This window comes from Onychomys torridus, chromosome 19 (assembly GCF_903995425.1).
Source record: "Onychomys torridus chromosome 19, mOncTor1.1, whole genome shotgun sequence".
In the NCBI taxonomy this organism is placed as follows: domain Eukaryota; kingdom Metazoa; phylum Chordata; class Mammalia; order Rodentia; family Cricetidae; genus Onychomys; species Onychomys torridus.
The window spans coordinates 20,429,550-20,446,642 of NC_050461.1; the positions used below are offsets into that span (position 1 = coordinate 20,429,550).

A 17,093-nucleotide genomic window follows, 5' to 3' on the forward strand; every position below is an offset into this window, starting at 1 on the left:
ACCCATAAGATTACCAGCATCCCCAATCAACAGGAAGTAGCCTAGAAAACTACACCCATATTCCCCAAAAAGATGGATTATGGGTGTTTGTCTTTTTTAGGGGTTTTGGTTACAAATTGTTATTGGTCATAGTCAATCTGTTTCTAAAAAAAGAAAGGGGGATATGAGATATAAATTATCTACTTGGATCCAAAAAAAAACTATTAATCTTACATATTTTACATTACCATGGATTTTGGTTTACTGATACAAATTTAGAGTTATTTTTATTATATTGTATATTTCTACATTCCATCACCAATTTTCATGAAATTATATATATATACTAAATTATATATATATATATACTATATATATACTAAATCATGTATGTGTGTATACAGTTGCATGTATGTACAAACAGGTTTTTCATCAGTATCCTTATAAAGTCAAACATTCTAAAATTTAGTTTTAGGGTTGGGAATGTAATATATAGTGTAGTGCTCTGACCTAATGCACATGAGGAACAAAGTTCAATTCTCAGCTTTGATTACAAAAATAGTTCTTATAATTATGAATGATCGACAATATTTATTTGTTGTGACTATAATTTCAATATCAACACAGAATCATCATTTATAGGAAAGAATAAAAAAACTTAATTGTGTCAAGAAAACTATTTTAATAGCAGTTAGAGCAAGCAAAGATGACACTCAGCCTTGAAGACTACATAATTAAGAGCTAGCCAAAAGAAATTTTATTGTCTTAACTTTACCTTATATTTCAACTCTTTTTGCCCAAAAATCTTATTTAAATTTTTAAAAGTAGAAATTCTTGCTTTTAGGTCAAACAAAACTCATAAAATTACATAAGAGTTAAAATATGTGGATACCATTTTGGACTTATTGTTATAGTGTGAGGATTTAGTTAGGCTTATGTAATGAAGTTTCTGAAATCACTACATGAGTTTAACAGTGATTTTCATTTTTTGCCATTTATCACAAATGAGTCATTATTCTCTCAAATTACAGAAATTTATAGTTGCAGGAATAAACCAATATAAATGCTGTGTTTTATGGTAGGTTCTCTAGGAGATATTGCACATAAAAATGCTTAAATACTGATGAAGACATAGCACATTAAGTGGACATATTAGGTCACTTTTATATAGAGAACAAGGAGAATACATTCCATTAGGTAATTCAATATAATGCAGAGTATGAATTAATAGCCATTGATTTATCACTTGTCAAACACAAAATGGGGTTCACTATTTATATAATGAATAAATCTAATAAACATAAAAAGCAAAGGTTAACTTACACATTTATATTTTCAATGTGAATTTACTAATGTTCTACAATATGTACATAGGCAGTTTAAGAATAGAATGTACTAGACCTAATTTTTTTTAAGATTTATTTATTTATTATGTATACAGTGAGTGTTCAGCCTGCAGGTCAGAAGAGGGCACCAAATCTCTTATTGTAGATGGTTGTAAGCCACCATGTGGTTGCTGGGAATTGAACTCAGGACCTCTGGAAGAACAGCCAGTGCTCTTAACCTCTGAGCCATCTCTTCAGCCCTGGACCTAATTTTTAAACAACATTGTTCTATGTTGTGGCGGAAATACCTTTAGAACAAGTCTATGAAGAGATAAAGACAGTAGACATTAATTACACTGTCAAAGAAAACAAGCCATTATCATGTAATGGAGTCCCAAAGATAAGGCAAGAGTTCCTCTATTCTCATAAATCATATAATGTCAAAAGAACCTTAAATCACACTTTTGATAACCAACCAGCTCCTGATACCAAACTTGCCATATGTAATATTGACTAAATAGCAAGATTCTAATGACTGTAGTTGTTATTACAGAAAACTCACTTATAATGAACATCTTCTAGCTTACTGGTTATTTGCATATCATCACTCTAATCTATAGTAAATGGTATTCATAAAGCCAGAGCAAGAGCAACAGATAGTTCACATGAACATGACAGAGGGTCTTGTGAACCATCAAAGTACAATTTATACTTTCAGAATTTTCTGTATTTTGTTCAAATATGACACCGCAAAATATTATCAATGCTTTCATATTCAGAGAACACAAAGGCAAATGGCATTTAAGGTCATACAAACATAGGAAGTAGGCTTATTAAAAAAATAAAATCAGTAAACTAATGGCTTAGAAGATACTAGAATATAATAGGATATGAAACAAAGACCTGAAAAATAACTTTAGAATACTATATGCTAGTGGTTAAAATAAAAGATATACACTTAAAAATGGAGCAGAGCAGTCTTAGTTTCTTACTTTCACCGTAATTCTGATGAGTCATTTTATTCCTGAAATGATAAAAAAAAATTGAGTTCTGTGTTGCAAAGGAAAGTAAGTAGAAAGATTGTATTAAAATGATTTGAAACTTTCCAGTCCACACACACTGATCCAATGTAGCTCATCCCACTCCTTATCTAAGTCTCCACAGGCAGAGGATCAGCCAAGCTTTGCAGCAGTATTGTTTGCTAATTTGCACAAAATGGAAAGGAATAGAGAAAATTCAAGGATTTCTCAAAATTTTGGCACTGTGAAACCATAAAACATAAACATTTCCCCTTTCAGGAGAACAGAAAATGGAATTTTCAAATATGTAGAACACTGAAATTCATATACAAGCAAATTTTTGTTGTTTTGTATGGCTCATTTTTTCAGTAGCCCCACAAATGGGTTATGGGTACATTCTTACAATATGCTTGTCATTGTAGATGTGTTTAAATTCCCTCAGCATTTTTTAACACTCTAAATTTTTTTAAACACTAAGTATTTAACAGGAACAAATAAAGCCCATGTGCAGTTATACTATACAGCATCTGTCCATCACCTTCTGAAAGGACAGTAACATTTCATCTGAGGTAGAGTGATACTATATAGTTCTGTCTACCACCCTCCTGATGGACTGTACCACTTCATCTGAGGTAGAATTATACTATACAGCAGCTGTCCATCACCTTCTGGAAGGACAGTACCACTTCATCTGAGGTAGAGTTATACTATACAGCTGCTGTCCACCACCTTCCTCTTGGACTGTACCTCTTCATGTGAGTACTGCTTTAGGTTAGTTTAACATCCATGGAGTTGTTTGTAAATGTATATAAGTTAATGCTTCTTATTTCAATTGATTCATTGTCCTTTTCATAACTTTTACTAACAGAGGCAGCAAGCATAATATTTAGCTTGATTTTCTGAGAAATTCCCTGAAGAATTATTGTATTATGATTTAAAGTTTTTCTTGTAATACTTGAAGATAATGTAAGTCAATTAGAGGAATCTTCTAGTCTAAATAACCTCAATGGTTAAAAATGTGTAAATTACTGTAAACTAATGACTAGTATATCTATACTTTATAAAATTCTGAGAGCTTTTATTGTTTTCATTAACAATTGAGCTTCATTATTTCTTGTTTTGCTTATGTTAGGCTTATTTAAAAAACTTTTTTGATCTAATTTATTCATAACATTCTTTCTTTTTTCAGGAGGATTGAGATAGGGTTTCTCTGTGTAGCCCTGGCTGTCTGTCCTGGAACTTGCTTTGCAGACCCATCTGGCCCCAAACTCACAAAGATCCACCTGCCCTGCCTCCCAAGTGCTGGGATTAAAGGCTTGGGCCAACAAGACTTTTTGTTTTTCAGTAATTTTTTTCTAAAGTAATAAAAGCCTACTGTCCCAAACATATTCCAACTTAAATATTAATTCACCTACAACATGTTTATGGAGTAGTTAAAAGAGGCTATACTATAGTTTATGAACAAAGGGTGCTGTATCATTGAACAGAACAGAAAGCTGTCTTCCTAGAGCTAGTAACAAGGTATATAGATGAGGGACAGAGTATGAAGTAAATAATGTATTAGCAGATGATAAACACTACGGGAAAAAGTAAAAACTAGAAGGTAGCAATGCAGAGATCAAAGATGGCGGAACTAGATGACAGTTGTTTTAGATTACAATTTTTATTAAGTATTTTCTTTGATAGTGTTATATGTGCTGTATGTGTGTTACTCTCACCTTGTATCCTTTTCCATCTCCTCTCATGACCACCAGCCCCACTTTCCCTTCAAGTCCCTTTCCTGTATTCATCCCCTCGTTTGGGTTTGTGACCCACAGAATTTAACCAGGGCAGTCTGTGTGACCAGAGTTTTGAACCTGTGGACTTACTGGTGGGTAAGCAATTGAAGGCTATGGTTGCCCCTTCCCTAGAATCAACTCATAGCCAGTAGTTGAGCTGAGGGAAGTAGGATCCCGGGAACTCCTCCCTGATCCAGGGTTGACTGATGGTCCATCCAATCTTGTGCAGGCCAAGTAAAGGCAGCTCCAGCTGCTGTGACATCCTGACACCAATGACTGTGTCATGGACAGAAAATTGCATGCCCTTCCCTCTGTCCCTGGCTTGTCCATTATTTCTACCCACTATGATATCAACTTTCCTGAGCCTCAGAGGGAGGGTCCTGCTTAGGGTTAACCACTCTGCCATCGAATATTCTCTGTATGACAAGCAGCCATGAATTTCTTCATTAACCATCATTAGTGCAAACAGAGCCTTTTCTGATTAGACTAAAAGGAACATTTTCTACAGTATTAACATATATCTTTAGAAAGCAGTTTACACCATGTTGATTGAGCTAAGAAGCAGTTGTAAGTCTTTGTTAGAGCCTCCGACCTTCTAATAACTATGAAGTTTTGATCAAGGTTGTGGTACCAGGTGTGAATACCAGGTGGGGCTGGTCTTGAATCCTATTATAGATCAGTTGATTACCCCAATAAGAGTTGTGGCATTTTTGCACTACTGGGCACATTGTGCCTGGCAGATTGGCTGATTGAAACCATTGATGCATCCCCTCCACCCCCTGGAAGCCTGTATGGCATGTTTCATAAGGATGAATGCTAGCTACAAGGGAGGAAGCTTTAATCTCAAATCATTTGATTTCTCTATGTCTTGCAATGAAGGTAACTGGAATCTTAAGCAGTAGGGTCCTATCAACTAGTTTTGGAAGCCAACTGAGAAGGATGGTTTTGGTACCCTGTGGGGCTTCCCTGGCCAACTCAGATTGATTTTTATCTTTTGAGGGCCATGTCAACAATGTAAGTTTGAGCTAAAGAAGGCAAGCACATTGTGCTACTAGCAACTAATAAAGTGTCACAAAACTAAAGACTTTCTCATTTTATCAACCTACACAGAAAACACTGACACAATGATTGAGAAAAATGAAGCAAATAAAAAGTGTCTTATTTTGTAAACAATGCATTAAAACTATAATTGAAGGCACCACCCCAAGACAAATGGCATAGAGGAAACAATCTAAAAGATTATTAAAGTAACATGAATTTAAACTATGGAATGGGGCTACTTGGACACTAACAATTAATTAGTATTCCTTGATAGAACTTCTAAAGGGGAATTAGTAGAATGCCGTTTACAAAGAAAAACTAGTCTGTCAGGTTGGTAATGAAATAGTCAACATGTTGTGTTCAAACTGAAGAAAATAGCAATGCAGAAAGATTCATTGGCTGTACTGGTGAGCAAGCAGAAATGGTACAAGTTTACACATAGCTGAATCTGAGACTATGGATTCCAGTAACACAGCTCTCCACTCTATACACAGAACTGTAATCTGTATTAACTGACATGCAAACGGTAAACTGAACACAATCAAACTTGATAGAATCTTGCTTCTTTTCAAACTTATGGGAAGACAAAGCATTGCTGCATTTATGAAAACTAAAATGCATGCTACTAAAAAGTTCACAGGCTCAAAGAAAGGCAACTTTAGGAAATCATGCTTAAACATGAATCTTTAGTGGCTGGAGAGATGGCTCAGTAGTTAAGAGTACACATGCCCTTGCAGAGGACCTACATTCAGTTCCTAATTGAATCCTAATTCCAGCACAGATGCAGTGAAAGAGGCAGACACTGAAAAACCTCCCAGAAACTCACAAGTGCTAGCCTGGAGTACACAGTCAACAATAGAAACAAGAGACCCTACTTCAACAAGGTAGAGGTCAAGAACTGACGTCTAAGAGTTGTCCTCTGCATGTGTGCGATGAGCAGGTATGCTCACACACGTCCTCCCTAGTCTCCTTCTCTCTCTCTCTGTGAGTCTCTCTCTCTCTCTCTCTCTCTCTCTCTCACACACACACACACACACACACACACACACGTAAACATTTAAAATGTTTGACAAGAAAATAAATTATTTAACTCAAAATCCATTACCAAAATGTTTTAGAAATCATATGTTGAAAGAAAAGAGCAGAAATGAGAGATCTTTTAAGTTTTCAATTATAATTTAGAAGTTCTAATTCACAGCAACAGTAAGAAAAGAGTGTCACAGATTACAGAAAAAAAAAAAAAAACAGCTATTTATTGTTTCCTACTGCTATGGATGTGAACGAATTTTTTTTATTATGGTGAAGAATGCTAACTGGACAGTCTTGTCACTATATGCATGACAATATTTCAAGCAAAAATTATTAAATTTCAGCATTTATTTCATAAGCCTTTGATTTTATTTTCATTATCATTCAGTGCATATAAATAACCAAGATCTCTGTAGATATGCTCATAAAAGAGTATATAAATTACACATGTACATATATAAAATACATACATACTCACACATAATGACAATAAATGCTGCCATCTAATTTCATAAGCATACCTCTTAGCTTATCCTTGCTGAAATATTTATTTCTTTGTCAACATATAGTATGTCATGAGAAATTTCCAGGAAGTTTAGCAGAACTGATGCCATATTTATTTTCTCCCAGTTGAAGATCTTAACAAAATGCAATAAATAAATAAACAGAAACATAGAGTAATGTGCTTTTCTCTAATGTAATCTCTGAGATCTTGTAAGAATAGCAAATTCTTTCAAAATGCACTTCTTCAGGCCTGGCAGGGGTATTAATAGCTCAGTAGCAGAACACTTGCCTGGTTTGCACACATCTAGAGTTGAAGACCCAGGACCATAAAATAACAATGACAATAATAACTATAATAACAACAGTAACATATTAATAAGTTCTCAGTATAGGTTTCTAAAATGTATATATACAGATTTTCTCTTCTATAAAATATGATTACAATTTCTATTTATTAAATGCTTTTCTTACACTGTACTATAGCCTAACAATCAAGAGCTTCTTACAAAGCAACATGAAAACATATTCAAAACCTTTATGTCCATTATTTATCACTAAACAATGTATAATGATGACTTAACTTGAAGTTTAGACTTTTAGCTTATTATCTTATTTCTATTTTATGAAAATGCTTCTGTGATTAAATATCTCTCACTCCACTATCATTAGGTAAGATAACCTTAAAGAGAAAAGGTCAAGTCTATATTTTCAAAGAGAATCCATTGAAAAGCATTCAGGCCATCCCAGGACTCTGCTGGCTCTTGCAAAGTGTAGGCCTCCAACTCTGGACTGCCACCCCCTCTCATTCTCACTCTCCATAGGTGGAAGGTCCACACCTCCGGATGTATATTGTTGGTAAGGACTCTCACCCCTTCTTCTCCTTTGGGCACTCAAGCCACACTATCTACCCTGGAACTCCTCTGCCCGAATTGCCAACCGAGCCTTCCCCTTCCTCTCTCTATAGCATTCCAATCCTACCATCTGAAGACCTGCATCCAATTACCTGCTATCTCTGCAGGAACAATCTAAGGTCCTCTCAGATCATCATCTTTCCCTCAGCTCCATCTTTTGGGCACCCATCATCATCTAAATGATGTCTTAGAGCATCTGCTTGCTCCACATGAAGTGGCGTTACAGATTTACCCAGTGGTACCCTAATCCTGTTGAATCAGGACACTTGCTGATTAACTACTCACCCCCAAGAGAACCTGCTGGTGGAGTGGAAGCTATGCTCTTCCCTGGCTGAATGGGTATCACATTAAATTCCACATGAGTCGGCACCAAGTGGCTACAAGGCTAAATTTTAAGTATTTCCTAGCTGACCCCAAACCTTCCAAGTCAGGGTAACAGTCAATATGGATCAAATGCCTATTCCCCACGAGTGAGCCAGAAAGTCATATCAAAAGATACAACCAATAACCCAACTCCAGATGCAGAGGTCTCATCACAAAAACACAAACAACATGAAAACCACAACAGTATGTCCTTTCAAAATGGTACAGTCCCATAGTAATTGCTCAAAATGAGAACAACTTAGTTGAAATTCGAGATATAAAATTCAAAAGAACTAATATAAATGTGCTCAAGGAGGTTGTTTTTCACATTCCGGCAAAGTGTTGCATGGGGTGCTGGAGGATAAGAGGCATCTAGTCTTACCCATCCAGGAACTCTACAAAACCTAATACTAACCTGCCAGGCAAGAAGTGCCCATTAGTGCTCTAGTGGCAGAACTGTTATAAGGGCAGTCAACCACTCTCTGATTGTGTTCAAGGCCTGCTCCACGTGATTGTATTCCAACCTGGTATAATCCCTAGGAGGAATTTACTACTGTTGTTTGGCTAAATTGACAATAGTACGAAACTGATTTCTAAATATTTATGTTTATACCCATAGAAAAATACTATTCTTAGTAGTATCTCAGCCTTAATCTGAGAATCCCTTCTTTGCAATGAATGGTGAATTGAGAGACTTACAGCTACTTATCACACAGAGAAGAAGTGATGGTTGAGTGGTTAACCATAAGAGGACATTTATACTACCCTCTCTACAGTTCAGGAAGTATCACAGAACACAGACAGGGCTTAAAGAATTATAGGAGCCAGACAGAGGTAATGGCTATTTTCTGTGCATGACACAGTCACTGGCATCAACATCTCACAGGAACTGTGATTGCACAAAGAACAGATTTGTAGCTACAGTTTTTCTCTCTGGGTCCTGCCAAGGCCCGGCAGTCCTGTAGATATAGATGCTTATATTATTTAAACTGCTCGGCCATTAGCTCAGGTCTACCATTGTCTAGCTCTTACACTTATACTCAGCCCATTTCTGTTAATCTATATGTCACCACGTGTTCTGTGGCTTTACCTGTTGTCTTTACATGTTGCTCCCTGGACGGCAGGCTGGTGTCTCCCCCAGCTTCCACCTCTCAGCCTCTCTTCTCTGTTTGACCCACCTATCCCATACTTCCTGCCTGGCTACTGGCCAATCAGCATTTTATTTATCAATCAATGATAGCAACATATATTCACAACATACAGGACATCCCACAGCACAGATTTGATAAAAGTTATATTAATATCATTTAGGTAGGACAGTGAGTAAGAATTATTAGGGCACAGTGTATATATAAGATAATACCCTAATAAAGTTAAATATAGTGTTTCTCAGGTTCAAATCTCCTTTAAAAACAGATTTTTAAGTCTTACAGAAATATGCAGCCTTGGCACCCAAAGGAAGGCAGAGGTCAGAAGCCTGGAGAAATGCTGAAGAAAACGGAGTGTCTTCTCTTTATCCCCTTGCATTATGATGAACAGAGAAGACACGAACCAGTCATGGCCTGTGTAGTTCCCTTGCAGGCACACTACAGAACAGTTAAGGAACTTTGACATTATCTTAGGAGATAGACATTTTCATAAATATTCACTTTCAGGATCTCTATCTGGAAAGAGATATTAATTGTATGTAGTAAATCACTTCCCTCAGTTTAAGATTCCATGAGTACAACTGAATCTAAGGATCATAAGTCAATTTAATATTAAAGTGTCTGTTCAAAACACAGAATAAAATCCTACAAGGATATACTGTAACAAAATCACACAGTAGCTATTACTTATTATAGCTATGTTAACACATCCTATGAAAAAACATGGGAAATATAGGAAGACAATTCAGGTCTGCATAAATCCATTCAAAAAGGATATGAAGAGAAGAAGTTACTGGTGACTGCTGTTGTTTCAGGAATTTGTCACAGTGCTTTAAGACCAAGGCGAGATCACTTTCTGCACCATCTTTTAACAAGTTGAGAAACTTACCGTACCTATGTTAAAGACCGCCGGGGGGAAGAAAGCACAGAATGAAAACTCTCAGGATCTTCACTGCACATTCATCTTTAGACATCCATCAAAATGTACTTCTCTTGAGAGCTCAGGGTCTGAAGTTTTCAAGAGTCTACTTCAAGGGCGACTACATTAAGCAAGGCACTCAATATTTATTCCTGACAGTTACAACATGTTTGGATCATCGGCATTAAGTGTTAACATTCTTGGGTGGTGAAAGAGTAATGAGAAATCACAATGATAGTAGACTACAGAAGAGAATAATGAAAGCAGTCTGCCCGAAATTAATCTAAGACACAGATTATTGAGTTTAGGTTTATGGAATGTTAAGCCAAGAAGTACCTGTGGAAGCCATCTACGAATACTGAATATCAAGAGGGGTTTGGACATTTTGGATTATGACTAGTACAGTCCTGTACCATAATTTGGAATGCCTTGGCATTTACATGGATCAAATGTCTATTTATACTTAGCTGAAACTAATTCAGTCTTATCCAAGTTCCTATATTTTAGACACACTGAATGTGTGTGTTGTTTGGTCCATTTCCAACCTTCCTAAGACCTTACTTGGTCTGCATTTTAGGAAGTCTCCTTCCTAGTGGCAACACTGCTACTGCAGTTAGTGTTCTGTCGCTGCTGTTATTGCAATGACACTACAGGGTGGCAGCTGTACCAAACCACAGTCCATCTGAACTCTACATGATGCGTTATTTTCCATTTACTTCCTATGAATAAGAAATTACATTGAGTTCAAATATGTGGCCAGGCTGCTTATGTAATCTATAGATTCCATTTCAGTAGACATGGAACAGGACAGCATACTTTTATTAAAACATGTATATGGAGTCACAAAATCAAAACAGTTACTCTGGTAGAAGTGGATGATCCAGAATCCATGCCATGATTTTCATCACAGTGGGCATTTATATAAGATTCAAGTGTTTAATAGATCTTGCAAGTGCTTTCCTAGATATGATTCAAACGATGACCCTCTAATTACAGGGACAGTTAAAAACATTGTATTAAATGAAGTTTGTGAAGAACAAAAAAAGGAGGTTACTATCCAGTTCATGATCTAATGTCCTCACTTCTTTTGAAAATTAATATATGAGCTCTAAAAACTCAAACTATATCAGTTTTGGTTTATCCATTTGAACTTCTCAATCTACCCTTAAGGTATGTTTGTCTTCACTGGAACCTGACAACTAGAACAAATCATGTTTTAGGAGATGTATAATTGTGCCACAGCATGCTGGTTTTTGCAACGCTGATTTTTTGGGTGGAAAAAAACCTGATAGTCATAGAGGAACACGCTAATTAGCTTTTGGAATAATAATGAACTGTAACTGATTTATAGCCAGAGGTAATTTAATCATGTGCCAATATCCTCAAAGATAACGCTATTATTTTCTGAGTGGTAAAGTCTGCATTTAAAGGATACAAAATAGTTGGTTGTTAAACATTATTAAGCACCCATCAGGTAGAGGAATTCTAGGAATGCATAGGAAAAACATTTCCCTACATACCTGACAGTCATTTTAATGCCAAGCTGCTGCACAGATGAGAGACTTTCATTCTTCACATTTGCATCAGCAGCTAACAACAATAGAAAAGGGAGTTATAAAAATGTATAAAAGTCTGCATAATAATCACATGTTAATTGATAATTGATGAAAGCAATATTTTTACATATTTTAATATGAATTCTCAAAACACTTATGAATTTGTTCTTTTAGGAGCTGTCACTTACATTTTCAAAGAAATTAACAGGAAACATTTTACAAAAACTTTTATCCTATAAAAATCATTTAAAAACTGGGAGAGGTGGGACACATACATACAAGCACAGGGAAGGCATAGGTAAGATGATTAGGATTTCAAGGTCATCTATGGACATATAATAAGTTAAAGCCCAGCCTAGGCTACATAAGACCCAGTCTCCAAAAGAAAATGAAACCAAAAAGTATATATGTTCTGACTTCTAGACACAGCTACTTACACACCATCTCACAGCCACTGTGATTACTTGTACAAGACCTTCACAAGATCAAGCCAGTCAAAATTCCAGCACAAATGGGGGATAGGAGATGAAACTCCACCCCTAGTGAAGGAATTATTGACAGTGGATGGTTTCTGAGAAAGTGTGTGTGTGTGTGTGTGTGTGTGTGTCGCTTTCTTTTGGGAACATGCTAGGTTCTTTATGTCTGAGTAGATAGCCCCACGCACATGCACATATGGGCATCACTAATTAGACTCAAGGGGTTATTGGTTACAATAATAAAAAGAGGACATGATGTTTGGAAGGAAACAGGATGGGGCACTTGAGAAAGTTGGAGGGAGGGGGTGTCGATGGATCTGATGAAAATACATTTTATAAATGTATGAAGTTTTCAAATAATAACTTTTAAAAATCTTTAAGGGCTAATATACATAGTTCAGTGGTAGAGTACTTGCTCCTGGGTCCAATGCTCAGTACCACACTCACAACCTTTTAGCAGACCATACTTGACTTTTACTGAGTAACATTACATTAGGGTTGAGTGAATGGGTTTCTCCTTTCAGGTCAGATTTCCTTTGTAAAGTAAGAATTGTGATCACCTGCCATAAACGGAAAAGGGGTTGCACGGTGCAGCAGATGGAGAAAATGCAAGTTTGGATTGGTTCTCGAACACACTGTATGAGCAAGCTGATGTGAATAAAAGCACAGTTAGGTACCATTCAGAAGTTAGCTGGAATTCTCTGCATCTATCTGAAGAAAGTAAAGCATCCATACACAGAAATGAACAGTACGATGGGAAGCATCCACAAATCACACAGTGACAGAGAGGCAGAAAAGCTAGGTTTTCTGAGTCCTTTTATTACTGGTGTTTTCCATGCACTGCATATTGGTATATCTCATACTACTGATGTAATCTATTTCAACTGCAGACTCACTCGTTCCTCGTAATAAATCATTTCTGATAAAGCGAGGAACACTATGAAGCCGTCAGAGGGATAAATGATAAAATGAAATACCATACACCGAAGAACTTTCCATGTAGTGTCAGAGATAAAATGTGTACACAGATAACTGATAAAGGGGTTTCAAAGCTCTAAGCAGAAGAAGAACGGTACAGAGAAAACACTGTATGAACACTCCGAAGAGCAAGAGATTCCTTCGAGCCACTTAAGAAGTGGCATTTGAGATGAATCTTGAAACACGAGTACACCTTAGATCTCAGAGATGAGCAAGAAAAAATTAAACATCACTGCTACTGAATACAGACTCTGTAGACCAGCAACAGTTGATCTTTACTGCTTACAGGGGAAGCAACCAATACACCCCGGTTTGCCCGTGCATTTCACGTGCTGAATCTCTGAAAGTCTCACGCTACAGGAACCACCCTAGTCTTTGAAAACGAGCCTGGGTGCTCGTCACACCTGGGGTGACAATTTTGCTACAGAAAAATAAAATAAAACAAAAATAAGTAGTAATACTTAAAGCGGGGAGGCAGTGTTGAGATGGTTCAGCAGGTTGAGGTGGTCACAGCACAAGCCAGAGAACCTGAGCTTGACCCTGGAACCCAAATAAAGGGAAGAAAGGAGAGCCTACTCCACAAAACTGTCTCCTGACCTCCACACATGTGCAGGAGAACATTTGTGTCCCCCACACCTGTAGTTAGAATTTTCCTGCCTGGCCCAGTTAGGACAAATCTCTCTTACCCGCCAGTTCCACAGTCGCTCAGACCCAACCAAGTGAGCACACAGAAACTTACATTGTTTACAAACTGTATGGCTGTGGCAGGCTTCTTGTTATCTACTTTTTCTATCTTAAATTAACCCATTTCTGCTTATCTATACTTTGCCACATGGCTTGTGGCTTACCGGTGTCTTTACATGTTGCTTTTCATGGCAGCAGCTGGCGGTGTCTCTCCCCAGTCTTCTACTTCCCAGAATTCTCTTCTCTCTTGTCCCGCCTATACTTCCTGCCTGGCCACTGGCCAATCAGAACTTTATTTACACAGAGCAATATCCACAGCACACACCATAGTAACAGATGCAACTTCTAAAATAAAATCACCTTTTCTATGATGCTGGGTTAAGTCCCTGTACACTATATCTGAGTCATATTTATACCGGGATCCAGTCAGTCACAATAGTTTATTTTGTCTCTAATGACAGCAATTAGGCTATAGTTCACATAGCTCAGCATTTCTTGTCATTCATAATTCTCACTGAACTGACGGATATACTTTTTTCTCACTGGTGGAAGAGACGAGCTCTGCCCTTCCGGTGATAGATGACCAATCTGTGTCAACAACACCACACAGCAAGGGGAGTTATTCAGTGTCATCTCTAAAAATTTCAAGCTCCTATATGCCATGGTGCTGTAAAGTACCCTCAGATCTCTAGCAGGAGGAAATGCACCTATCGTAAATGGAGGCAAAGGAGACTGTTTTATTTATTTATTTATTTTCTCTAGCTCTGCTTTATTTGTGAACTCATTCTTCTATTCCTTTTTCAGCACAGGGCAAAAGTTTGATTTTCGTTTCCATTACTTGGTATTGAACACACATAAACACATACACACACACACACACACACACACACACACACACACACACACACACATACACACGCACAGAGAGAGAGAGAGAGAGAGAGAGAGAGAGATACACAGATATAAACATACATATTTATATATAGCTACACACCTACACACATTATGTATACACAAACATAAATGTATACACACACATTTCTCACTTCAATAGTTTTATGGTCCACTTTTAAAACTATCATTATTTATGTATTAACTATAATTTCCAATTTTCAGTTGATAGTGTGTTTCTTTTAAATTTAGCCATAGTTAAGTACATTCATATGTATACATACTACAATGTAATCAGGTTAGGCCCATGTAATAACTAGGAACATTTTTATGATTTGTGTTTAGTACCTAAGGCTGATATTTAAGTAATGTAAAATTTTAGTGCTGTGCTGTGGGTGACAATGTCTGATTTGGCAAAATTTACATTGTTTTAGGAAAATAAAACTGAATATGTGAGATTTAAAAAATAGAATTAAATTGTGATCATATGTTCCTATAGACATGGAACAGACTGCTTATCAACAATCACTTGATACAGTGACAATAATATGATTCCCGGAAGAGCTCTAAGTTACATAACACTTGAAATCTTGGTACATATAGAACTGCTGTACCTGGTACGAACAATAAAACTTCTTCACTAACACTTGAACCAGTGCTGATGTTTTACATCCGGAAACTGCAATGCAAGTGGCCTTTATAGTAGTTTGATGCAGGATCCTGTTTTGTAGACTGGGCTGGCATTGAGCCGCCAAAAACCTCCCGCTTCCAAGCCTCCTGAGTGCTGGGATTACGGTGTTCACCGCCACTCCTGCCGTGGACAGCTACCTTAACAGGAGAGGAGGCATTTGCAGTGGGGTTCCCAAGCCTGTGTCCTATGAGTCACGGCAGCTCCCACCAAGGGACAAGGTCCCCGCATCAATGGAGAGTAGGATGCAGTTCAGGAACAAGGTGAGGGATGTTGCCTCAAGTGATGATGCCACCAAATGGTACATGAAGATCGGGGTCTGTCAGTCCCTCCTTGTGTAATCAAAGCTGTCTTTGACTTTCTTCTGTTTGAAAAATTATTTCCAAGGTCTAGTTCTGTTCTAGAAGTTTATATCTGTATTTTATTTTAAAAACAAACATACAAAAAAAAAAAAAAAACCCCAAAACCCTACTCATGTCCAAAGGTAACAGCTCCCAATTATGGCTGTGCATCAACATCCTCTGAGGAGCTTTTTAACAGTAGAGAGATACAGCTCCACGGCAGAGTGGTGAATTCAATTACGAAAGGGGAGTCTTTGCTTGTTTTTGAGTTTTAGACTTCTACATGGCTATTTCTTGGGCTTAAAGTTCAGACCCACATTCTATACATGTGAAATTCAGATATGTAATATTTACTTTACAATTTTTACTTTTGTGAAGGTTACAATTAACCTCAAAAAGGTGTTTTAAAAGAGTTGTAAGGAGGTACTGAATATTTCAAAATGAACATCAACTACTTGATTTTTTTTTTAAAGTACAAGTGTAAAAAGATTTTAAAAATAAACTTTGATATAAATAAAATCCTATCAAAACCTTTTCCTACATTTATTGTTTCTTTAAAAAAAAACAAGCAAGAAAAAAAAAAGATCTTCAAAGCAGGAATGAAGAAGTCATACAGACATACACACATACGTGTAAATAAAAATAATAAAAAGCTGGGAGAAGGCTAGAGAAGGAAACACACACTGGCTTAGAAGTGTTTTCTGAAACCAGGAAATAGACACTAGAACTCTCAAACCTACCTGAATCGTTGAGGAAAAACCTAAGATATAGAAAAGGGGTTAGCCAATCACATCATGCTTGAGGCCTTTTAGTTAACAATGGATCAAACTATTGTCTTAGCTTTCATATGAAAATTATTTAAAACACTCCATCATTTTAATCATAAATATCCTCTGAAAATAGAATACCCTAACAAATGTACTTAATACAGACTGCAGTCTCTCACTCGGGAGTGCATCCTCGTCTATTTTGGGCTATGAAGCACGCACACAGAGCTGGAGGAGAAGAAAGTCAATCTATCCTGCCTGTACTTGGCGAACAGTGTGGAAATAAATAACTTTTCCAAAGAGTAAAGACTTTCTGCGCTGGAGGACAAACCCATGGTTGGAGGAACATTTGCGGCACAGCTGCTTACTGAAGCCCTGCTGTACATATCCTAAAGTCTGAGAACTCAACACCCAAAGAGAGCAGCTCACAACAGGCTCTCCCTCTCTCCTCCCTTCCCTTCCTTCCCAGCTAGGCTGCAGATTCTTCTGCTTATTTTTCAAAATGCAGTGGTACTTACTTCTCAGCCCACAATAAATTCAGTACCTGCTGACCAAGGTGCGGCAAGCACCTTTATTTAGTCCAAGCTTTTTGAGAGAAAGGGTGTTACTGCTTCCAGGTCTTGGTTATTCAATTACCCTTTTCTTTCAGCTCTGCTTCCTCACAGCCAGCACACTCCCAGACCTCTACCTATGTTT

The 17,093-nt window shown here is 37.1% G+C and overlaps 1 protein-coding gene across 2 annotated transcripts in view; it reads right to left on the reverse strand.

The window, feature by feature from the left end:
* Positions 1-17,093, reverse strand: part of Tbc1d32 (TBC1 domain family member 32) — a 215,240-nt gene that overhangs the window by 16,812 nt on the left and 181,335 nt on the right. For both annotated transcript variants that reach the window (XM_036168805.1, XM_036168806.1), the window contains exons 28-30: positions 11,537-11,606; positions 9,876-9,991; positions 9,381-9,535 (exon numbers count right to left, since the gene is read on the reverse strand). In XM_036168805.1, the coding sequence (XP_036024698.1) occupies positions 9,381-9,535; positions 9,876-9,991; positions 11,537-11,606 (341 nt within the window). The remainder of the gene's footprint in view (positions 1-9,380; positions 9,536-9,875; positions 9,992-11,536; positions 11,607-17,093) is intronic.